Source organism: Carcharhinus amblyrhynchos, chromosome 16, assembly GCF_965287045.1.
Source record: "Carcharhinus amblyrhynchos chromosome 16, sCarAmb.v2.hapA, whole genome shotgun sequence".
NCBI lineage: Eukaryota > Metazoa > Chordata > Chondrichthyes > Carcharhiniformes > Carcharhinidae > Carcharhinus > Carcharhinus amblyrhynchos.
In genome coordinates, this window is record NC_137339.1 from 55,231,614 (window position 1) to 55,256,549 (window position 24,936).

General features: G+C 44.6%; 1 protein-coding gene across 1 annotated transcript in view; it reads right to left on the reverse strand.

The window, feature by feature from the left end:
* Positions 1–768: 768 nt before the first annotated feature.
* The window catches only part of fam217ba (family with sequence similarity 217 member Ba), a 35,807-nt gene continuing 11,639 nt past the window's right edge, over positions 769–24,936 (reverse strand). The window contains exons 2-6 of the mRNA XM_080205102.1: positions 17,982–18,107; positions 15,619–15,721; positions 8,724–8,795; positions 3,380–3,489; positions 769–2,829 (exon numbers count right to left, since the gene is read on the reverse strand). Coding sequence (XP_080061228.1) covers positions 1,683–2,829; positions 3,380–3,489; positions 8,724–8,795; positions 15,619–15,721; positions 17,982–18,097 — 1,548 coding nt within the window. The 5' untranslated portion in view covers positions 18,098–18,107 and the 3' untranslated portion in view covers positions 769–1,682. The remainder of the gene's footprint in view (positions 2,830–3,379; positions 3,490–8,723; positions 8,796–15,618; positions 15,722–17,981; positions 18,108–24,936) is intronic.

Here is a 24,936-nt window from a genome sequence, read left to right on the forward strand (position 1 = left end):
GCCTGGGTTTGCAAAACCTCACTTACTGTACTGTCTGGAGACAATACACATCTCTTTAACCTGTGATCAGTGCTCCTTCCACTCACATTATCAGCCACTTCAGGTCTTGAACAGCAGGTTAGGTGTAAGGATTCACATTCTAATCAGTAATCTCTAAACTGTCTGTGCTTTATATGCTCTGTCTGAGGCCAGAACTCTCCATTCACCCGACGAAGGGACTAACCCCGGAAGCTTGTGAGTATATTATCAAATAAATAGGTTGGACTAAAACCTGGTGTTGTCAGACTTTTTACTGTGTGCACATATCCAGATGAGTGTATGCTTGCGCATGTGTCTGGGCCCGCGCAAGTGTCCAGGACAGTACGTATTTCTGGGTATGCATGCGAGTATGTGTGTGCATCTGGGTGCGAGTCCATGCTGTGTACCCACTCCCCATGTACAGCCCGCACTGTGTGCCCACTCCTAGTATGCAGTCCATTCTGTGTGCCCACTTCCCGTGTACAGTCTGTATTGTGTACACTCCTGTGTACAGTGTATTTTTATGTATACTGAGACTCAAGAACTGGTCCACAAATCTAGTGATCAAATTTTAGTTTTTTAATGTACACAACATATGTGTGTGCCTGGGTACACATGTGTGGACAAATGTGTGCATGAGTCAGTGGTGCATGAGTGTGTGTGTATGGGGCGGGGGGGGGGGGCAATGGTAATTGTTATATTTGACAGTGTTGATACAAGGTTCCTGTTGAAGAGATGAAGAACGTTGGGCAGGTTTGACCAGATCACTTTATTAACAGCAGAGGCATTAACGCAATGAATATAAAACAGCTGCACCCAGCTTCAATCTTCAGCTCACAACTCCAAGTGGGAATGTTTTGGAAATCCCAATTAAACACTCACATTAATCAGTAATCCCACAAGGACATTCTCCACACTGCTGATTTAAACAGATACAGATGGGAGAAATTAGATAACAATATTTCAATCCCTTTACAATCATGAGTTTGAGTCCACTCCCCGTGTACAGCCCATGCTGTGTACCTACTCCCTGTGTACTCACTCCCCGTGTACAATCCGTGCTGTATACCCACTCCCTATGTACAATGGAATGGAGGGATACAGAAGAATGGTCTAGTTAGGCCAATGAGCGGCACAGGCTTGAAGGGCCGAAGGGCCTGTTTCCTGTGCTGTATTGTTCTTTGTTAATCTGCGCTGTATACCCACTCCCTGTGTACAGTCTGCGCTGTGTACCCGCTCCCCTTGTACAGTGTATTTTTATGTACATGGAGAATCTAGAATTTGTCCACAAATCCAGTGGCTTAATTTTAGTTTTTTAATGTACCCAACATACAGCAATACTCCGATACAGAATGACTAAACTGCATCCCTGTGTATTACTTGCTGAGAATGGAGGCCTGCTCTGTACAACAGTCAGGGTGAACAGTTTAAGAGATAGCTTAACGGCACTTTTGACCTGGTGGGAGGAATAGGTATAAATTCTGCACTGTCACAATGCCCATTAGCACATGCAGAGGGAGAATGGGGTCAGAGGCAGAGGACAATGGGCGGGCGTGTGAGATTTAGGGAGACTAGCTATTGGATGCGCCATCCCATCAGAATAAATAAATAGTACTGATGAGTTAGGTAGTCTCAGGTCTCTCCATCATCTCAGCAGCTTTTCTCTATTTGGGATGTGTGTGTGGTCTCCTTTCCTTTCTGTTGGGGTTTCTGATCCTTTGGATTTTGTTCATCAGATTAAAGTCTTTCCCCAGTTCCATGCTCTTGTCCATACTCCCAATTTTGTGTGTGTCAGTTATCTGACGTGACCTGCCTGGCCTCAAGGAGTGAATTTGTGTGGAAGGAGTTGGGCACTGCACTGGGCACGGGGGCTCTTTGCACGTCTTAGTTTTACCAGCTGCTGGGGTGTGGCGTGAGTGGGTCTTTGCCAAGGCTCCTTTTCCTAGCATCAGCTCCTTAGGGCGAAATAAGGGCATATCCTTGGCCCAGGTCTTGGACTGACCTTTCAGCTGCGAGTTGGAGCGATGCTGCTTTACGCTGGGATTATGCGAGAAGGTTTGATATGTGTAGGGATGACAGGCACCATTGCAGTAAGGGTATTGCAACTGGCAATGGCTGCAGTTACTGGCTGCATTACACACTGCCTTCCTGCCCCTCGCTGGATTTCTGGCAGAGTGACAGCTCCGAGGGACAGTGTTGGAGCGCTGACGGGTGGACTTACTCCTCTCCGTCTCCTCTGTCCTCAGCTGCAGCCACTCGAGTTCGAGCAGCCGCTGCACAAAGCTCTCCAAAAGCCCTAAAGGTTGGGTGGTAAGAGGGTTCTTCATGTTAACCAGCAGAGACAGCTCCCGTAGGTCCCAGCTGGCATAGGGCTCTGGCAGGACATCTGGATAGCTGAAGTCAATGCAGTTCAAAGGCTGCATCAATGCCAACTCCATCGGGGCTATCACTTCAGCTCGGAGTTTCAGATCTGGTGGGTCGCAGGGTGTTGAGATGACGGGAATTCTCTCAGAATCGGAGAGATCACTCGCACTGTCCTCATCGCTGTCGGTTAATGCTGGCAATTGGTCATCTTTCCAAAACAGTGTGTGCGTTGTAGGATAGCAGGCAGATTGCTGGCAGGAGGGACTGATGTTTTCTACCTGATGTCTCGTGGGTTTCTCCAGCACTGCGCAGCCTGGGGATATAATCTGTGCCACTGGCCTTTGGTTTGAAGGAGAGTCTCTGATAGCCAAAGATAACTTGAACAATTTACTCTGGGAGGCTGGTAATTTCGATGGCTCTTTCAAATTTGATGCTGACTTTGTGTTCCTGTGAGAAAAAAAATTAAGTTATTGCAGGGGTTTTGGAGCTCCAGTTGGTGCCCTCATGCACGGGTACCGGGGAAGCCAGCCCCCTCATGTGCGCGCATGCACCGCGGAACCTGGCTCCTTCGCGCGCAGGCACATACACACTAAGGAAGCCCTCCCCTTTGCCTGTAACCCCGCTCATTTACCATGGCTAATCCATCTAACTACACGCACTGGGGAACCCGGATCTCAGTTTTCTGCAGCTGGCAGCACTTCTTGCACATGTGATCATTTAGGACCACATTTAGTGTCCACGACTTCCCACATATTGCATTTCACATAATCAAGTATTGCACACCAATTCATGTTCACACAGACACACTCGCTATGTGCTAGGGTGTGCAAAACCCAAATGTAAACCACGAGCCGGTCAAAGGCCAGTTGTCGTGCAGGCAATGAGAGGGCCAACAGATATGTTTCTCTTATTTTTCTTTCCAGGGCAGAACCCCATGCAGATTAAACATGTTTGGTGGAGTTTGAAGGATTACAGGGGTTTATACAAAGTTAATTACCTCAGATGACTCTCAGGTGAACGGCCACTCATCTCCTTCCTTTGTGTAGAACTGTTAGGTCTGAGGACAAAGCTGTCCTTCCTGACTGGACTTAACAATGTCCTGATAACCTACAAAACAGGAGTTTCCAACCTTCAACAATCAGGATTCCAGTAGCTTCATTTGAAGAGTAACAGCATGGCAATCAGTGATGGCAGATTCGGCCAATTTCTAACTGGTGTGAAAATGATACAGATAATAAAACAAATATTGATATTTGAACCATTGAGAGAATGAGGTGGTTCTCTTTGGACAACATTCCAAACAGAATGGATTCTCAGCTTTTCACCACATTTATTCATGAGATGAATGAAGGAATAGAGGACCAAATTATCCATCTTGACTGATGACGTGGCCTAATTAACAGCGTAGATGGGATCAGAATATCAGAAGAAGATGTTGATAGATTAAGTGAGTGGGCAGTGGAAATTCCATGTTGTAGAATCATAGAATCCTTAGTGTTGGAGGCCATTCAGCCCATTGAGTCTGCATCAGCTCTCTGACCTCAGTTTTCTCCCCTACATTTTCCCTGTAACCCCACACATTTAGCATGGCTAATCCATCTAACCTACACATCTTTGGAACTAAGGGGCAATTTAGCATTGTTGATCCATCTAACCAACACACCGCTGGAGTGTGGGAGGAAAATGGAGCACCGGGAGGAACTCACAAAAACACGGCGAAAACATGCAAACTGCACACCAAGGTGGGAATTAGTTTGGGGGGTAGCGGTATGGAAGGCACACTCACCCTGCCTGTACTGCCTGTCACCTTACACATCCGCACTGCCTATACTATCTCATCATCTTATATACCCGCACTGCCTGTACTGAGTGAGGAATAAAGAGCCTGTACCCTCTCTCTTTCTCCCAGCCACATTCAGCCTGTACCCTCTTTCTCCCAGCCACATTCAGCCTGTACCCTCTTTCTCCCAGCCACATTCAGCCTGTACCCTCTTTCTCCCAGCCACATTCAGCCTGTACCCTCTTTCTCCCAGCCACATTCAGCCTGTACCCTCTTTCTCCCAGCCACATTCAGCCTGTACCCTCTTTCTCCCAGCCACATTCAGCCTGTACCCTCTTTCTCCCAGCCACATTCAGCCTGTACCCTCTTTCTCCCAGCCACATTCAGCCTGTACCCTCTTTCTCCCAGCCACATTCAGCCTGTACCCTCTTTCTCCCAGCCACATTCAGCCTGTACCCTCTTTCTCCCAGCCACATTCAGCCTGTACCCTCTTTCTCCCAGCCACATTCAGCCTGTACCCTCTTTCTCCCAGCCACATTCAGCCCGTACCCTCTTTCTCCCAGGCACGTTCAGCCCGTACACACTCTTTCTCCCAGACACATTCAGCCTGTACACTCTCTTTCTACCATACACATAGAAACATAGAACAGTACAGCACAGTACAGGCCCTTCGGCCCTCAATGTTGTGCCGAGCTATGTCCAATCCCAAGATCAAGCTATCCCCTTCCTATAATTCTGGAGGGATCCAATAACCGCTTGAAAGTTCCTAAAGTGTCCGACTCCACTATCACAGCAGGCAGTGCATTCCACACCCCAAGCACTCTCTGAGTGAAGAATCTATCTCCAACATCCCTCCTATATCTCCCATCATGAACCTTATAGTTATGCCCCCTAGTAACAGCTACATCCACCCGAGGAAATAGTTTCTGCGTGTCCACTCAATCAATCCCTTTCATCATCTTATAAACCTCTAGTAAGTCACCTCTCATCCTCCTCCACTCAAAAGAGAAAAGCCCCAGCTCCCTCAACCTTTCCTCATAAGGTCCACCCTCCAAACCAGGCAGCATCCTGGTAAATCTCCTCTGCACTCTCTCCAATGCTGGGGTAATCAGAACTGAACACAATATTCCAAATGTGGTCTCACCAACGACCAGTATAGTTGCAGCATACTGCCTATTCTCTCTCTCCCATACATACTGCCTGTATTCTCTCATACACATGTTGCTTGTACTCTCTCTTTCTCCCATACACATACTGCCTGTACTCTGTCTTCCCCCCATACACATAATGCCTGTACTCTCTCCACACATAGTTTGTAAGTTTCTTCACTTTGGGATATGGGCTAGCTGGCTAAGACTAGCATTTAATGCCCATCCCTAATTGCTCTCGAGAAAGTGGTGGTGAGTTGCCTTCTTGAATTGCTGCAGTCCCCGAGGCAGAGGTGCACCTACAGTGCTGTTAGGAAGGCCTCTCCAGAATTTCTGACCCAAAAATTGACTGCGAAGGAACTGCGATATATTTCCAAGTCAGGATGGTGTCTGGCTTGGAGGGTAACCTCCAGGTAGAGGTGCTCCCAGGTATCTGCTGCTGTCATGATCTAGATGATATCAATATTGGGTTTGGGACATGCTGCCTAAGGAGCCTTGGTGAGTTGCTGCAGTGCACCTTGTGCACGGTACTCACAGCTGCCACTGTGTGTTGGTGGTAGAGGGATCGAATGTTTGTGGAAGGGGTAACAATCATGTTGAGTGTTATGGGAGCTGCAATCATATAGGCAAGTTGGGAGTTTTCCATTGCATAAAACATAGAACATAGAACACTACAGCACAAACAGGCCCCTTGGCCCACAAGTTGCGCCGATCATATCCATAACTCTCAATCCTATTAAATCACATGTACTCATCCAGAAGTCTCTTAAAAGACCCCAACGAGTTTGCTCCTACCACCACCAACAGCAGCCGATTCCACTCACTCACCACCCTCTGAGTGAAAAATTACACTCCTGACTTATAGGTGGTGGACAGGCTTTGGGGAGTCAGGTGAGTTACTCACTGCAGTATTTAATTGGTCCAGTTTAATCTCTGGCCAATGGTAACCCCAACAGGTTGATAGTGGGGGGGATTCTGCAATGCCAATCCCAACCAAAGCAAGTTGAGAATACACTGCCTGTAATTCCCCCACTCCTCCTGTGCTGTATTTTTGTTTCAGAGATGAACCAAGGTTAGATCAAAGGCACGTAACAGATAAGAGCAGAATAGCCCAGATGCCACACTGAACCTATCTCAATACAATCACAGATAATCTTCCTAACCCACTGCTCCCTTCAGTTCCCGGAAACCAAGTATTTGCACATCCTGGATTTACACTCGCTGTATAAAAACGTTCTCTCTCATACCCTTTATAGCTCATAACTCCTTGAAAGTGGAGTCACAGGTAGACACAGTGGTGAAGGCAGCAATCGACATGCTTTGTTTCACCGGTCAGAACATTGAATACAAGAGTTGGAATGCCTTGTTGAAGTTGTACAAGACATTGGTAAGGCCACACTTGGAATACTGTGTGCAATTTTGGTGACCCTATCATAGAAAGGATATTATTAAATTAGAAAGACTGCAGAAAAGATTTACTAGGATGCTACCAGGACTTGATGGTTTGTGTTATAAGGAGAGGCTGGAGAGACTGGGACATTTTTCTCTGGAGTGTAGGAGGCTGAGGGGTGATCTTATAAAGATCTATAAGATAATGAGTGGCACAAATCAGCTAGATAGTCAATATCTTTTCCCAAAGACAGGGGAGTCTAAAACTAGGCATAGGTTTAAAGTGAGAGGGGAGAGATACAAAAGTGTCCAGAAGGGCAATTTTTTCACACACAAGGTGGTGAGTGTCTGGAACAAGCTGCCAGGGGTAGTTGGAGAGGCAGGTACAATTTTATCTTTGAAGAAGTATTTAGATAGTTACATGGGTACGATGGGTATAGAGGGATACGGGCCAAATGAGGGCAATCGGGACTAGCTTAAGGGTTTAAAAAAAGGCAGCATGGACAAATTGGGCCAAAGGGCCTGTTTCCATGCTGTAATCCTCTATATGAGAAGGTGACCAAAGAGGTGGATGGGGGTAAGGCAGTTGACGTGGTATACATGGATTTTAGTAAGGCGTTCGATAAGGTTCACCATGGTAGGCTTCTGCAGAAAATGCAGATGTATGGGATTGTGGGTAATCTAGGAAGTTGGATCAGGAATTGGCTATCAGATAGGAGACAGAGGGTGGTGGTGGATGGTAAATATTCATCATGGAGTGCAGTTACGAGTGGTGTGCCTCAGGGATCTGTTTTGGGGCCACTGTTGTTTGTAATTTTTATTAATGATCTGGATGAGGGTATAGTTGGGTGGATTAGTAAATTTGCTGATGACACCAAAGTTGGAGGTGTGGTAGATTGTGAGGAAGGGTGTCATAGTCTGCAGGGAGACTTAGATAGGTTGCAGAGCTGGGCCGAGAGGTGGCGGATGGAATTTAATGCGGAGAAGTGTGAGGTAATTCACTTTGGTAGGAGCAACAGATGTGTCGAGTATAGGGCTAACGGGAGGACTTTGAATAGTGTGGATGAACAGAGGGATCTAGGTGTGTGTGTACATAGATCCCTGAAAGTTGGGAATCAAGTAGATAAGGTTGTCAAGAAGGCGTACGGTGTCTTGGCGTTTATTGGTAGGGGGATTGAATTTAGGAGTCGCAGTGTAATGTTGCAACTGTACACTACTCTGGTGCGGCCGCACTTGGAGTACTGTGTGCAGTTCTGGTCCCCGCATTACAAGAAGGATGTGGAGGCGTTGGAGAGGGTGCAGAGGAGGTTTACTAGGATGTTGCCTGGTATGGTGGGGAGGTCCTATGAGGAGAGACTGAGGGATCTAGGGTTGTTTTCGTTGGAAAGAAGGCGGCTAAGAGGGGATCTTATTGAAACATATAAGATGATTAGAGGTTTAGATAGGGTGGATAGTGATAGCCTTTTTCCTCGGATGGAGAAAGCTAGCACGAGGGGGCATGGCTTTAAATTAAGGGGGGGTAGCTACAGGACGGATGTCAGGGGTAGGTTCTTTACCCAGCGGGTGGTGAGGGATTGGAATGCCCTGCCTGCTGCAGTTGTAAATGCGTCTAGTTTGGGGGCGTTTAAGAGATCTCTGGATAGGTTTATGGACGAAAAGGGATTGGTATAGGCTAGTGGGTCATTGTTTTTGTAACTGGTCGGCGCAACATCGTGGGCCGAAGGGCCTGTTCTGCGCTGTAATGTTCTATGTTCTATGTTCTAACTCAAACTTCTATGACCTCACCCCTTGAATCGCTTACCAAATATTTTTAACCTGTATCCCTGAGCCCTTGTACTATTAGCAAATGGAAACAGCTCTTCTTTGTCAAATCTACCTCAAGCCAATAAGTGTCCAATACTTACTGCAAAGAGAATAGTCCGGTGACTACTAATGGTCTGACTGTGATAATATTCTAGTAACTGAACAACGTTACTGGAACTGCAGCAACGACAGGGATGCTGCGGGAAATAAGAACAACTGACCTTACTTGAATTCCTGTTCCTGTGACCCAAAGAAAGGTTCTTTAGTTTGGTTGCACACTCTCTGTGAGGAACCTACCAAGAGAGAGGAGCTGTTAGTTTTACAACAATTAAATAAGATTGTTCCACGTCATTTCTACTGTCTCTCCATTCCTCGCACTCACACTGCCTGTATTGTTCATTTTCTCATTGCCTGTACTGTCCCTCCATCTCTCTCACCCACACTGCCAGTACTGTCACTTTTCTCATAGCCACACTGCCTGTACTGTTTCTCCTTTTCTCTCACCCACACTGCCTCCATTGTCCCTTCTTTCACACCCACACCGCCTGTACTGTCCCTTCTTTCACACCCACACCGCCTGTACTGTCCCTTCTTTCATACCCACACTGCCTGTACTGTCCCTTCTTTCACTCCCACACCGCCTGTACTGTCCCTTCTTTCACACCCACACCGCCTGTACTGTCCCTTCTTTCACACCCAGACCGCCTGTACTGTCCCTTCTTTCACACCCACACTGCCTGTACTGTCCCTTCTTTCACACCCACACTGCATGTCCTGTCCCTTCTTTCACACCCACATTGGACTTGATACTGGGTAATGAACTGGACCAAATGTTAGATTTGTTTGTGGGAGAGCACTTTGGAGACAGTGACCGCAATTCAGTGTCCTTCATTATTGCGATGGAGAGGAATAGGTCATACGGCAGGACAAGGTTTATAATTGGGGCAGCGGTAACTATGATGTGATTAGGCAAGAATTAGGGAGCATAAAATGGGAACAGAAACTGTCAGGTATGGACACAAATGAAAAGCGGAGCTCGTTCAAGGAACAAATACTGCGTGTCCTTGATAGGTATGTCCCTGTCAGGCAGGGAGGAAATGGCCGAGTGAGGGAACCATGGTTCACAAAAAGAGGTTGAATGTCTTGTCAAGAGGGAAAAGGAAGCGTATGCAAGGATGAAAAGGTTCAGTTGGGTTGCTTGAGTGTTACAAGGTAGCCAGGAATGAGCTAAAAAAGGGCTTAGGAGACCTAGGAGGGGGCATGAGAAGTCCTCGTGGGTCAGATAAAAGAAAACCCCAATGCTTTTTATCTTACGTGAGAAATAAAAGAATGACCAGGGTGAGGTTAGGGCCAGTCAAGGATAGTAGTGGGAACTTGTGCATGGAGTCAGAAGTGACAGGTGAGGCATTGAATGAACGTCGAATGTTCACCAAGGAGAGGGGCCATGTTTTTGAGGATGAAAGTATGATACAGGCTGATAAGATAGAGGAGGTAGATGTTCTGAGGGGAGATGTATTAGCAATTTTGAAAAACTTGAGCGTCGATAAGTCCCCTGGGCCAGATGGGATACATTCTAGGATACTTTGGGAGGCAAGAGATGAGATTGCGGAGCCTTTAGCTTTGATCTTTGGGTCCTCGTTGTCCTCGGGGATTGTGCCAGAGGACTGGGGAGTGGCAAACGTTGTTCCTCTCCAAGAAAGCAAATAGGAATGACCCTGGTAATTACAGGCCAGTTAGTCTTACTTCGGTGATCAGTAAGTTAATGGAAAGAGTACTGAGGAATAGGGTTTATGACCATTTGGAAAGATGCAGCTTAATCCGGGATAGTCAGCACGGTCTCGTGAGGGGTAAGTCCTGCCTCACAAATTTGATTGAATTTTTTGAGGAGGTATCTAAGTGTGTAGACAAAGGTAGAGCAGTTGATGTTGTATACATGGATTTTAGTAAGGTGTTTGATAAGGTTCTCCAGGGTAGGCTCATGAAGATAAGGAGGTGTGGGATAGAAGGAAATTTGGCCGATTGGATACGTAACTGACTGTCTCATAGAAGACAGAGGGTGGTGCTGGAAGGAAAATTTTCAGATTGGAGGCTAGTTACCAGTGGTGTACCACAGGGGTCAGTGCTGGGTCCTTTGCTATTTGTGATTTTTATCATTGACTTGGAAGAGGGGGCTGAAGAGCAGGTTAGCAAATTTGTTGATGACACCAAGATTGGTGAAGTAGTGGATGAGGTCTTGTAGGCTACAAAGAGACACTGATAGGATGCAGAGTCGGGCTGAAAAGTGGCAGATGGAGTTTAACCCTGATAAGTGTGAGGTGATTCATTTTGATAGGACAAACTTGAAAGCGGATTACAGGGTCAACAGCAGGGTTCTAAGGAATGTGGAGGAACAGACAGATCTTGGGGTTCATATCCACAGATCTCTGAAGGTTGCCACTCAAGTGGATAGAGCTGTGAAGAGGGCCTATAGTGTGTTAGCGTTTATTAACAGGTGGTTAGAGTTTAAGCGTCGTGGGGTTATGCTGCAACTATATGAGACCACGTTTGGGATATTGTGTGTAATTCTGGTCACATCATTATAAGAAGGATGTGGAAGCATTGGAGAGAGTGAAAGGAGATTTACCAGGATGCTGCCTGGTTTGGTGGGTAGGTATTATGAGGAAAGGTTGAGAGAGCTGAGGAGAATGAGAGGTGACTTAGTAGAGGTTTATAAGATGATCACGGGGGATAGATAGGCTGGACTTGCAGAGACTATTTCCTTGGGTGGATGTAGCTGTTACTAGGGGGCATAACTATAAGGTTCATGGTGGGAGATATAGGAGGAATGTCCGAGGTAGGTTCTTTACTCAGAGAGTGGTTGGGGTGTGGAATGGACTGCCTGCAAGCAGTTATTGGATAGGCACATAGAACACACCAGAATGATAGGGAGTGGGATAGCATAATCTTGGGTTTGGACATAGCTTGGCACAACATCGAGGGCTGAAGGGCCTATACTGTGCTGTACTATTCTATGTTTCTATGTACTGTCCCTTCTTTCACAACCACACTGCCTGTACTGTCCCTTCTCTCACAACCACATTGCATGTACCGTCCTTTCTTTCACACCCACACTGCATCTACTGTCCTTTCTTTCACACACTTGCCTGTACTGTCCTTCCATTCCTCACACCCACACTTGCTTGTACTGTCCCTCCATCCCTCCCATATCCTGTAATGTCGCTCCATCCCTCTCACCCACACTACCTGTACTGCCCAGCCCATCGAGTTTACACTGACTCCCTGAAAGAGCATCTTACCTAATCCCCTCCCTATACCTGTAACCCCATGCATTTATCATTGCTAATCCATCTAACCTACATATCTTTGGACACTAAGGGACAATTTAGCATGGCCAATGCTCTTAACCCACACATCTTTGGGATGAAAATGGAGCACCTGGAGGAAGCCCAGCAGACACAGGGAGAACTTGCAGACTCTGCACCAATTCAAGGCTGGAATCGAACCAGAGTCCATGGTGCTATAGGCAGCAGTGCTAACCACAGTGCCACCATGTCACCCTCCAGAGTGACTATGTAGAGAAATTTGAGCTGTTTAGAATGAGAGCTAAGAAGGAATTGTAAAGTTTGAGTTCTGTTTTTTGAACCAATTAGAAATGTTTGAGGAAATTAGACAGGAGACTATGGATGTAGTTTATATAAACTTCTAGAAGGCATTCTATAAGGATCCATATGAGATACTATTAACTCAAATAAAATCTTAGGAGATTGATTAGATGGTGGAAACAAAGAGTTGGCAATCATGGGGATGCACTGGCAGGAAGGACTCTGCTATCCCACAAAGATCTGTGTTGAGGCCTCAGCTATTCACTATATTTAACACAAGTTTGTTCCTGACACTGGGGTTAGTGTGATGTTCCTCTATCACCTATAAGGAGACATTAATGGATGAAGTGAGTGGGTGAAACTGTGGCCGATGGATTTCAGCAGACAAACCTGGGCTCATACATTCTGAGTGTTGCATATTCTTTAAATAGTGAAATGCCGCAACAGCAGAGAACCAAAGAGATTGAGGAGTTTGTGAATGCACATTACTAAAATGTAGCAGTCTGTTCAAAATATCGTCAAAATATTAATGGTACATTAATCATTATAATGAGAAGGTGAACATACATCTAACAAAGTCCTAATTAGCTCTAAAGAACTGAGCATTATTCAGGGCATCACATTATAGAAATATATCAGCTTTGGATCAAGTGCAACATAGATACAACTCTTCTGTTACTTGGACATCAAAAGTTACATAATGAGAAGAGATTACTTAAAGTAGTCTTGTAATTCTTCAGATACAAGGCCATAAGAAATAGGAACAGGAGCAGGCCATTTGGACCGTCGAGCCTGCACCGCTAGATGGGATCATGGCTGATCCAATGACATTCCTCATGTCCACTTTCCTGCCCTTTCCCCATAACCCTTGATTTCCTTACTAATCAAAAAAAACCTATCTCAGCCTTCAATATACACAAGGGCTTTGCCCCCACAGTTCCCTGTGGCAAAGAGATCCAAAACCCCTCAGAGAGAAGACATTCCTTCTTATCTCAGTCTTAAATTGAGGCCTCTTTATTCTGGTCCTACACTCTCCCATGAGGGAAAACATCCTCTCACCATTTATCTTGTCAAACCCCTTAACAATTCTTTATATTTCAACGAGATTGCATCTCATTATTCTAAATTCCAATGAGCAGAGTCCCAATCTGTTTAACCTTTAATCATCATCTCCATACTGGGGTTCATTCTCATGAACCTTCTCTGAACTGCCTCCAATGAAATTATATATCCCCTTAAATAAGGGGACTGAAACTGCTCTGAGTACTCTAAGATGTGGTCTCTCCAGTTCTTGCACAGTTGCAGCAAGTTCCTACGCTTATACACCAATCCACCTGAAATAGGGGTAACAATCCATTAGCCTGCCTGATTACATGCTACACCTGTGTGCTAGCTTTCTGTGTTTTGTGTACAAATATCTTCAAGTCCCTTTTTATTGTTGCAGTTTTTCTCCATTTAAATAAAACTTTATTCTTTTGTTTTCCCTTCCAAAATGAAGAATCTCACATTGTGCTCCTACATTATACTCCATTTGTCAACTTTTTGTCCACTTATTTAATCTATCGGTATCGCTTTGTAAACTGTTTGAACAATGAACAAAGAACAAAGAACAACACAGCACAGGAAACAGGCCCTTCGGCCCAACAAGCCTGCGCCGCCATCTTAACGATGTGTTTTTCCTCCTCCATCCTTGACCTATGTCTATGCTTATGGCACCCCCATTGGAAGCCAGATTAAGGGGAGAATAATTTAGGGACAATTTCTTACACCAATCAGCCTAAGAGCACATCTTTGGGGTGTGGGAGGAAACCGGAGCACCCGGAGGAAACCCATGCAACCACAGGGAGAATGCGCAAACTCCCACAGACACCGGCCCAAATCCATGTACCTGCACAGCAAACAGTGATAGTCACTGAGCTGTCGTGATGCCCCTCTTGCAACTTGCCTTTCAGCCTATTTTTGTGTTGTCAGCAGATTTGACTGCAGTATATTCGCTTCCTCCCTCCAATTCATTAATATATATTGTAAACAGTTGTGGTCCCAACATTGATCCTGTAGAACAACATTGGTTACAGGTTGCCAACCTAAAAAATAACTCTCTATCCCCATCACTGTTTCCTGCCTATTAGTTAATTTGCTATTCGTGCCTATATACTACCTCCAAAATCATGGATTCTCGAACGCCTTGTGGTAATCCAAATATAATCCAATGATGTGCAGATGAGGTGGACTGAATTGCTAAATTACTCCTTAGTGTTAAAAGTTCAGTGGATTAGCCATAGTAAATGTATGGGTTTGCAGGGTTAGGGTGAAAGGGAGATGCCTGTGTGGGATGCTCTTTTGGAGAGTCAGTGCAGACTTGATGGGCCAACTGGCCTCTTTCTGCACTGTAGAGATTCTACGGTTCTATTTCAACATATCTACTGGTTCCTTTCTATCCATTATAATAAATTATTCAAAAACAATTTTCTTTTCGTTAAGTCATGCTGATTCTGCTTGATTAGATTATGCTTCCCAAATGTGCTATTATTTATTTAATAACTGATTCCAATGTTTTTCCAACTACATGACCTAAAGTTACTCAACTTTAGACCTCCTTCCCTTCTTGTATAGGGGTGTCACACTAGCAGTTTTCCAATCCTCCGGAATCCAAGGATTTTTGGAAAATTACAATCAATGCATCTACTATCTCTGCAGTTACTTCCTTTAGGGTCCTAGGATACAACCCATCAGGGCCAAGGACGTATCTGCCTTTAGTCCCATCAGTTTGTCCAGTACTGTTTCTCCAGTGGTCATGGTACTTAATTACTCCCCTGTATTCTTTAGTATTAATGGGATGTTCAGAGCATCTTCCATTATAAAGCCTGATGCAAAATATCTTTTAAATCCTGTGCCACATCTTTGCTTCCCATAGTTATCTCCCAAGATTCATTTTCTAAGAGAACTATGTTTATTTTGATATAGAAGATTAAGGAATGATTTGATTGTGGTATTAAGGATTCTGGAACGAGCTGATGAGATAAAGGAGAAAAACTTGTTCTGTTGGTGGCGGGTGTAGAACTTGGAACATAACACTAACCAGTAATCACCCATTTCCAACAGATGTTTCTGAATTTCTTTCTAGAATGATGTGACTAAGAGTGGAAGATCATTTCACAAAGAGTAAAAAGGCTCAACTAATACATATACATTTGATTTTTTGTATATCAAGAAATATATAATAAAGAGAGAAAGAAAACACTAATATAAACAGTGTAGCGAAGTCAAAGGGTAAACGGCTTTCTCCTGTTTCCTGGGAGGTATTTCTAATTATTTTTTCCCTAAAATTAATACATGACATGAACAACAGTCCTGTTCCTGATTCGCACAGTGTTGTAACAACAGTCCTATCTCTGATTCTCATGGTGCTGTAATGATACTCTTGTCTCAGATCCGTATGGTCTGCAATGACAATACTGTCCCTGATTCTCACAGTACTGCAATGACAAAGATACAGAATCAAACATGAACTCACCTCTTCAGAAAGGGCTTTATCAATCGTGCTGAAACTGCACAACTGTACACGGGTCTGGTTTCTCCTCACTTTGCTGGGTGAGCTATTCTTTTTTTTACAGTTCCTAGGAATCAAGATCAAGTACAGTCAACAGCGGCTAACAGTGATGGAGAGGGGTATAGACAGTTTGTGTGAGTGAGAGGGAAGTGGAGAGACAGTACAGGCAGTCAGAGTCATAGCAATTCAGCATGAAAAAAGGCCCAACTATGTCAACCATGTTGCCCTCCCAGCTGGTCCCAATTGCCCAGGTTTGGCCCATATTCCTCTAATCCTTTCCCATCCATGTACTTAACCAAATGCTTTTTGAATCTTTCCTCTCTCACTTCAAACTTATGCCCTCTAGTTTTCAATTCCCCTTCCCTGGGAAAAAGATTATGTGTGTTCATCTCTTGTATGCTCATCATTGATTTTATACACCTCAGAAGGACTCCCTTTTGGAGAGTTGATGCAGACTTGATGAGCCAAATGGCCTCTTTCTGCACTGTAGAGATTCTATGGTTCTATTTTAACAAATCTACCGATTCCTTATTCAGCCCTCATGCTCCTACGTTCCAAGGAATAAAGCTCTAGCCTGGCCAACTGGTCCCTATAATTCAGGCCCACTCATCCTGGCTACATCCTTATAAATATCCTCTGTACTCTTTCCAGTTTATTAATGTCTTTCCTATAGGGTGACCAAAACTGTACACAACAGCCCAAGTGTGGCCTCACCAATGACTTATACAACTATAACATAATGTCCTAACTCCTATACTCAATGCCCTGATTGATGAAGGTCAGTGTGCTCAATGCCTTCTTCACCACCTGTGATGCTACTTTCAACGAACTATGCAGAATCATCATAGAATCCTACAGCGCAGAAAGAGGCCATTCAGCCAATCAAGTCTGCACCAATCATAATCCCACAAGGCCCTATCCCCATAACCCCATGCTTTACCCCAGTTAGTCCCCCTGACACTAAGGGGCAATTTAGCATGGCCAATCCATCTAACTTGCACATCTTTGTACTGTGGGTGGAAATACATGCAGACATGGGGAGAACGTGCAAATTCCATAGACAGTGGCCCAAGTTGGAAATCGAACCCGGGTCCCTGGTGCTATGAAGCAGCAGTGCTAACCACTGGACCATCATGCTGTCCTGTAGGAGTACAAGTACTCCTAGGTCCTTCTGTTCCTCAACACTCCCCAGAGCCTTATGGTTCACTGTATAAATCCTACCCTGGTTTGCCTTTCCAAATCACAACATCTCACACTTATCTGTACTGAAATCCATTTGCCAATTCTTGACCCCCTTCCCTAACTGATCAAGATACACCTGTGACTTTTGATAACCTTCTCTGTTATCAACCTCCTAATTTATTATCATCCACAGACTCATTAACCATGCTTTGTACATTCACAACCAAATCATTGATATAAGGAACGAATAACAAGGGTCCCAATACTGACCCCTGAGACACACCACTAGTTACATGCCTCCAGTCTGAAGAACAACCTTCGACCATCATTCTTTGTTTCCTACCATCGAGCCAATTATGAATTCAATTTGCTAGCTCCCCCTGGATCCCATGTGATCTAACTTTCCAGACTAGGCTGCCATGCAGGATCTTGTCAGAGACCTTGCTAAAGTGCGTATAAATAACATGTATTGCTACCCTCCATCCTGTTCATGTGTGTGTGTATGGGTGATGGAGACATTACTGGCACACAGAGCGCAGAGGCCCATGGACAGCGAGGCAGTGGGGGCCCACCCCCAGGATGAGCGAGAGTGGGGGTGGGGGTGGCGCCCCCGGGGTGAGTGAGAGAGTTGGGGGGGGGGGGGGGGCGCCCCCGGGGTGAGAGAGGGAATGGGAGTGAGGAGGGACTGCCCCCGGGGTGAGCGCGAGGGGGGTCAGACGAACGGGAGTGAGGGGTGAAAGGGGCGGACGGGAGCGTTGAGAGGGGGACGAATGGGAACATAGGGGGGTGTGAATGGGAGTGAGGGTGGAGGGTGGGGGGGGCGCCGGGACGACAGGGGAGTGGACGGGATGGGACGACGGAAAGAAAGCATAGACAACATGTGTGCCCCAAATTATCACAGGAATTCATAAAAGCTGAGTGATCAAAAGGAAGATTTGTGTCAATTGAGAGTACGGAGCATCCACTGAAAGAAAAGATTTTCCAGGAAACTGCTCACACCATAACCAAGTTAGTTTCAGGAAGATTGGAAAGTAAAGCTCATCCTGCCCTTTCCTGGCACTTCCAAGTGGCCTGGAACCAAATTCTTTAATTTATTTTGTGATGGCCTCTCGCTGAATGCGACTGAATTTTACACAAACTCTTACCTGCTTGCATCCCCAGATGTTGCTCCTTTTCTGCTTGTCTTTTGAACTCTACTGGCCTCCCAGGCATCACCTTTCAGAGTCAAAAACGCCTGGTGAGCTAATCGATCAGGACTCATTTCCAGCTGGCTGCGAAAATATGTGTGGGGGCAGAATCAGTAGACATAAATACCTCATAACCCAGTCTGAAACCATCCTCAAAGTATCCTTACTGAGATGGGAGGGACGTTGTCCACTACCTTTCATCTTATCAGAAATCTGAAGCACAAAGAGACTTGGGAGTCCTAGTTACAGCATTGGTGGTTAGCACTGCTGCCTCACAGTGCTAGGGACCCAGGTTCAATTCCGTCCTCTGGTTACTGTCTGTATAGAGGCGGCACTTTCTCCCTTTCTCTGCATGGGTTTCCTCCGGATGCTCCACTTTCCTCCCAGAGTCCAAAGATGTGTGGTTAGGGTTGATTGGCCATACTAAATTGACCCTAGTCATACTAAATAGATCCTAGGATAACCAGGGTAAACGTGTGGGGTTACGGGAGTAGGGCCTGGGTGGGATTGTGGTCAGTACAGACTCGATGGGCCAAATGGTCTCTCTCTGTATCAGTGCTCCTTCCACACACATTGTCAGCCACTTTAGGACTTGAACAGCAGGTTAGGTATAAAGATTTGCATTCTAATCAGTAATCTCTAAACTGTCTGTGCTTTATATGCTCTGTCTGAGGCCAGAACTCTCCATTCACCTGACGAAGGGGCTAACCTGAAAGCTTGTGAGTTTACTATCAAATAAATCGGTTGGACTAAAACCTGGTGTTGTCAGACTTTTTACTGTGTTTACTCCAGTCCAACGCCAGCATATCCACATCACTCTCTCTGTACTGCAGGGATTCTACGGATTGTATTTTATTCTAAAGTTCAGGATTCTAACTTGCAGATTGAGTTGGTAGTTAGGACAGCAAATGCAACATTAGCATTCATTTTGAGGACTAGAATACAAAAGCAGGGATGCATTACTGAAGCTTTATAAGGCTCTGGTCAGACCACATTTGGAATATTGAGTGCAATTTTGGGCCCTGTATCTAAGGAAGGATATGCTGGCCTTGGAGGGGGTCCAGAGAAGATTCATCAGAATGATCCCAAGAATTAAAAACTTGATGTATAATGGTGCATTTGAGGACTCTGGGTCTGTACTCGATGGAATTTAGAAGGATTAGGGGGGATCTCATTGAAACTTACAGAATAATAAAGGCTTGGATAGAGCAAACATGGGGAAAATTACTGGGCTAAACTAGGATCCAAGGGCAAAGCCTCACAATAATGGGCTGAATGGCCCAATTCTGCTCCTATACCTTATGGTCTAAATACTGTGCTGGGGGAGGCACTCTCCACTACACATCCTCAATACTGTGCTGAGTGAGACACTGTCCACTACATATCCTAATACTGTGTTGGGAGGGAAGTAGGGAACCCTGGATGATTTGGGATATTGAGTACTGATCAAGAAGAAGGAGGCATATACATGAATAGATTGCTGGGATCAAATGGATTCCTTGAAGATATGGAGGGTTTCAGAATAGAGTTAAGAGAGAAATCAGAAGGGCAAAAAGGGGATATTTGATTGCTCTGGCAGATAAGGCAAAGCAGAGTCCAAAGGACTTCTATAAATATTAATTATTAATATTATTAATTATTAAATATTATTTATTAATGATCTGGATGAGGGTATAGTTGGGTGGATTAGTAAATTTGCTGATGACACCAAAGTCAGAGATTGTGAGGAAGGGTGTCATAGTTTGCAGGAAGACTTGGACAGGTTGCAGAGCTGGGCCGAGAGGTGGCGGATGGAGTTTAATGCGGAGAAGCGTGAGGTAATTCACTTTGGTAGGAATAACAGATGTGTTGAGTATAGGGCTAACGGGAGGACTTTGAATAGTGTGGATGAACAGAGGGATCTAGGTGTATGTGTACATAGATCCCTGAAAGTTGGGAATCAAGTAGATAGGGTTATTAAGAAGACATATGGTGTCTTGGCGTTTATTGGTAGGGGGATTGAATTTAGGAGTCGCAGCGTCATGTTGCAACTGTACACAACTCTGGTGCGGCCGCACTTGGAGTACTGTGTGCAGTTCTGGTCCCCACATTACAGGAAGGATGTGGAGGCTTTGGAGAGGGTGCAAAGGAGGTTTACCAGGATGTTGCCTGGTATGGAGGGGAGGTCCTATGAGGAGAGACTGAGGGATTTGGGGTTGTTTTTGCTGGAAAGAAGGCGGCTAAGAGGGGATCTTATTGAAACATATAAGATGATTAGAGGTTTAGATAGGGTGGACAGTGATAGCCTTTTTCCTCGGATGGAGAAAGCTAGCACGAGGGGGCATAGCTTTAAATTAAGGGGGGGTAGTTATAGGACGGATGTCAGGGGTAGGTTCTTTACCCAGAGGGTGGTGAGGGATTGGAATGCCCTGCCTGCTGCGGTTGTAAATGCGCCTAGTTTGGGGGCGTTTAAGAGATCCGTGGATAGGTTTATGGACGAAAAGGGATTGGTTTAGGTTAGAGGGTCATTGTTTTTTTTTAACTGGTCGGCGCAACATCGTGGGCCGAAGGGCCTGTTCTGCGCTGTAATGTTCTATGTTCTATAAATACAAAAAGGGCAAAAGAGTAACCATGGTAGAGAGTAGGGCCTCTTAGCGATCAACAAAGTCATCTATGTGCGGAGCCACAAGAGATGGGTGAGATTCTAAATTAATATTTTTCATCAGTATTTACCACTGAGAAAGGCATGGAGGTTAGGGAACTTGGGGTAATAAATACTGATGTCTTGAGGAGTGTATATATCACAGAAAAGGGAGGTGATGGAAATCTTAAAGCACATCAAGATAGATGAATCCACGGGACCTGATGAAGTGCATCCCAGGATATTGCGGGAAGCTAGGGAGGAAATTATGGGTCCCCTAACAGAGATATTTGAATCATTGACAGCCACAGGTGAGGTGCCTGAAGATTGGAGGGTGGCAAATGTTGTGCCTTTGTTTAAGAAAGGCTGCAGGGATTAGCCTGGGAACTACAGGCTGGTGAGTCTAACATCTGCAGTGGGTAAGTTGTTAGAAGGTATTCTGAGAGACAAGATCTACAGACATTGAGAGAGGCGAGGACTGCTTAGGGACAGTCTGAATGGCTTTGTGAGTGGCAAATCACATCTCACAAATTTGACTGACTTTTTTGAAAGGGGTAACCAAATAGGTAGATGAGGGTGGTGGAGTTGATGTTGTCTACATGGATATTAGCAAGGCCTTTGACAAGGTACCGCACGACAAATAAAAGGTAATGGAAAGAGAGTCTGTATGGGTTTTATATTTCAAAGAGGGATGCATTGAAACATGTTCTCAGTTTATGATATAACTATTTGAATGTGAGATAATGCTACTAAGTAATATCTGTTTGTTTTGTGACTTTCCTGTAATGAGTAAATGTTATCTACGGTAATCCTCATGTTCACATGTAAAGTTTTTCAATTCAATGTACGTAAATGCTAACATGTTGGGAGTTAATTTTTCTGAAAAGCTAAGGGCTCTGGAGAGCGTCAATGACTTCACAACAGATGATGGGATTTTTCCTAGTACTTAGTTATTTGGGGTTACAAGAGTTAAAATGCTTGGAGGACAAATAAACCATTTGTGCGAGTTACGTTATTCATAAATAAACTGGTAAAGTGGACAGAATGATGGAGGAGTTTCCTCTATAATTTGTTAAACAGATGGAAAAAAGCTTGTGCTTTGGTTACATTGTGTTAATTGGGTCATAAAAGAACATACTATGTGTATGCCAGAAGGTGATAGATTTTGAGCTGTGACTGTGGAAGTTCAAATCTAAATGGTAACTGTGACAAAACAGTGTTTATTATGCAAATTTGGATCATTTTTAAATTATGATACTTTGGAGAGTTAAACCGACCTCTTCAGCAGTTTTTGGGTGCATGACCCTCCAAAATCCAAATTGGAATGTTATTTCCTTTGCACTTGTATCAATGATTTATTATTGGCCTGTGCATAAATCTGAATCTAAAATGGTGTTTAGAATATGTGATTATTTCTATTTGTAGCATATTGTTGTCTACAACTTCTGGAGTATCAATATGTTGTGAGATGTATTATTACTATGCATGCCAATGTCTAGGCCTTGCTTGACTGTTGTTTGACTGGGGAATTCCTGACAGACACTGGTCCTGAGTTTGTGACCTATCATGCTTCGCGTTCAAGACTGAAGGAAGTTGTGTGACCTGTGTGCCTCCAGCGCCTACAGACATGGCTGCTGGGGACATACCCAGAGATCAGTGTGGCAGCACCTGTCTGGACTCTTATCGATGAGGGGGATCAAGTCCTGATCGATTGATTGGCAATAACCAAAAGACACGCAAAACTCAACCAGGAATGAACTACAACAATGGTGACCATCACCAGTGATGTCCAGCACGAGGAGAGCCACACACCCGAGAAGGAAGGAAAACCAAAGCCAGAGTGCCAGACCAGACCAAAGAACTAGACTACACAGAGGACAATCGAGACTGATGCACAAATAAAAGGCCAATGTTTGCTTGGGTGCTTGCCGGTCACGCAAGGTTAAGACAAGGTCTCGTATTGGATTTGAACTTTGGTATTTTCCTGTATGATAACTTAGTTGTTGGTTGAGTGGGTGCTTATTGATTGTGTGGGCACAAAGAACCCCAAGTTGTCTTTTGTTTTTAACTGGGGGTAGGCCCATATGCTGATAATATTTGGCTTTGAATTGGTCATGGGGCCATGCTTGGGCCTGGCCCTGACCAAAAGTGGGGATTGAAGAAGGGAAAGGGTTTTGTATCTAGAATATATCTCAAACATAACCCATCATCATGGCTGATCTTCCCAGGCTTATACTGCTCTTTCATTGTTTAACTCTCATAAAGACAAATGGTCCACTGTGAATGTAAAGGCAAATGGACAGATGTGAATATAAAGATAGATGGTTAGGTGTGAATGTTATTTTGCAGACATTGCAAGCCTTGCCTGTTTATGTTAATCACACAAGTAACTTCAAAGACAGAGATGCTGAAGCAGTAAATGAAGAAGGAAGATCAAAGATTTTGACTGGAATTGGAAGTTTGTGTTATGTTTGTTACTAAGACTCATGATATGTAAATACCTCTTTGTATTTGTGTTCCACGAGAAGTCTGGTAGTCCATTCTTAGGAATCAGTTCTCCCAAAGCTCTGGAATAAAAGCCAGAGCTTTGAAATAAAAACCACTCTATTTTGGCTCACGAACAGTTTCAGAGGTATTATTTTACCAACAACACTATGCTAGGGAAACATTGTCCACTACACATCCTCAATACTGTGGTGGGGGAGACACTGTCCACTACACTTTCCCTCAGTTCCCCACTCCATTTCTAACACAAACCGCTCCCCCCGACCCCCGTATATCCCATCCTCTCTACCTCCTTCCTGATGCTCCTGTAAACCTACCTTTTTACCATGTTCTTGTCCATATGCTCTAATATTTCTTGTTAAATTGTGAAGAAATGTTTGGAATGTTTCACTACGTTCAAGGTGTAGTCTAAATACTATTTGTCATTGTGCTCCTTTTGGTGAAAGATTCACTTTTCCCTCTTGGTCACAGTTAGAAGCTAGTCAAATCACTGAAGTAACCTTTCACCATGACCTTAAGTCATAAGTAGCAGTCCAGAGTTATGATGTGATGCACTTTGGAAAGACAAAAGTCAGTATTTTATAAAAAGTCTGATGTTGAGAGATGCAGATGAGCAGAAAGTAGCAGCATAGAGTGCAGCTCATTGAATATTGCTCCTATACAGTCCTGACTTTACTCAGGGACCTGGGCGAGTGAGGACATTTGGTGCAGGGAAGGAAGGGATGCATCTGGGATGTGGGGCCAACAACAAGACAGAGCTGACAACCACAGGCATTACAGAAGTAGCTAGGTTATTGCTTGGTGAGTTTTAATGTTTCTTTTTCTTTCATGATGTGGAGATATTGGCCTTCGCCAATATCTGGGGTAAGCACAATAAGAAGTCTCACAACACCAGGTTGAAGTCCAACAGGTTTATTTGGTAGCAAAAGCTACAAGCTTTCGGAGCACTGCCCCTTCATCGGGTGATGGGAGTTCTGTTCACAAACATTGCCCCATATGATGAAGGGGCAGTGCTCCGAAAGCTTGTGGCTTATGCTACCAAATAAACCTGTTGGACTTTAACCGGGTGTTGAGAGACTTCTTACTGTCTTTTTCTTTCAGCCAGGGCAGAAGTTTAAATAGTTCAAGGAATGTACTACATTTATAGATTAATTAGTTAATCTACTCAAAAGTACAGATAATCACTGAATGAGGACCTTAATGGAATAAACAGAATCAGACTAATTTCAAACATCTCTGTGGGTTTCCTCCGGGTGCTCCAGTTTCCTCCCAAAGTCCAAAGATGTGCAGGTTAGGTGCATTGGCCAGGCTCTACTGCCCCTTAGTGTCCTGGGATCCAAAGACTAGAGGGTAAATATGTGGGGTGATGGGAATAGGGCCTGGGTGGGATTGTTGGTGCAGAGACAATGGGCCAAATGGCCGCCTTCTGCACTGTACAATTTCTATGATTCTATATGGCAAAGCATACTGCAAGTCTGGACTGCAGAATCTGGGAATTGCAGTCTGCTGCTCCTGACGATGTTTGACACAGAAATCACCATCTTACAGCACTGAACAGTCTAATTGCTGTGGGTCTGGAGTCACATATCGGCCAGACCTTCCCTAAAGTAAGCTGAAATGACCAACATTCTAACAGTTTCATTTTTACTATTACTGATACTAGCTTTTCATTTCAGATATATTTAATTATCCCATGTCCAAACCCCTGGATTAATTATTTCAGTTACATAACCACAGTACTACCATAAATAATCTCTAAATTTGCATCAATAACAATTGATCCATACA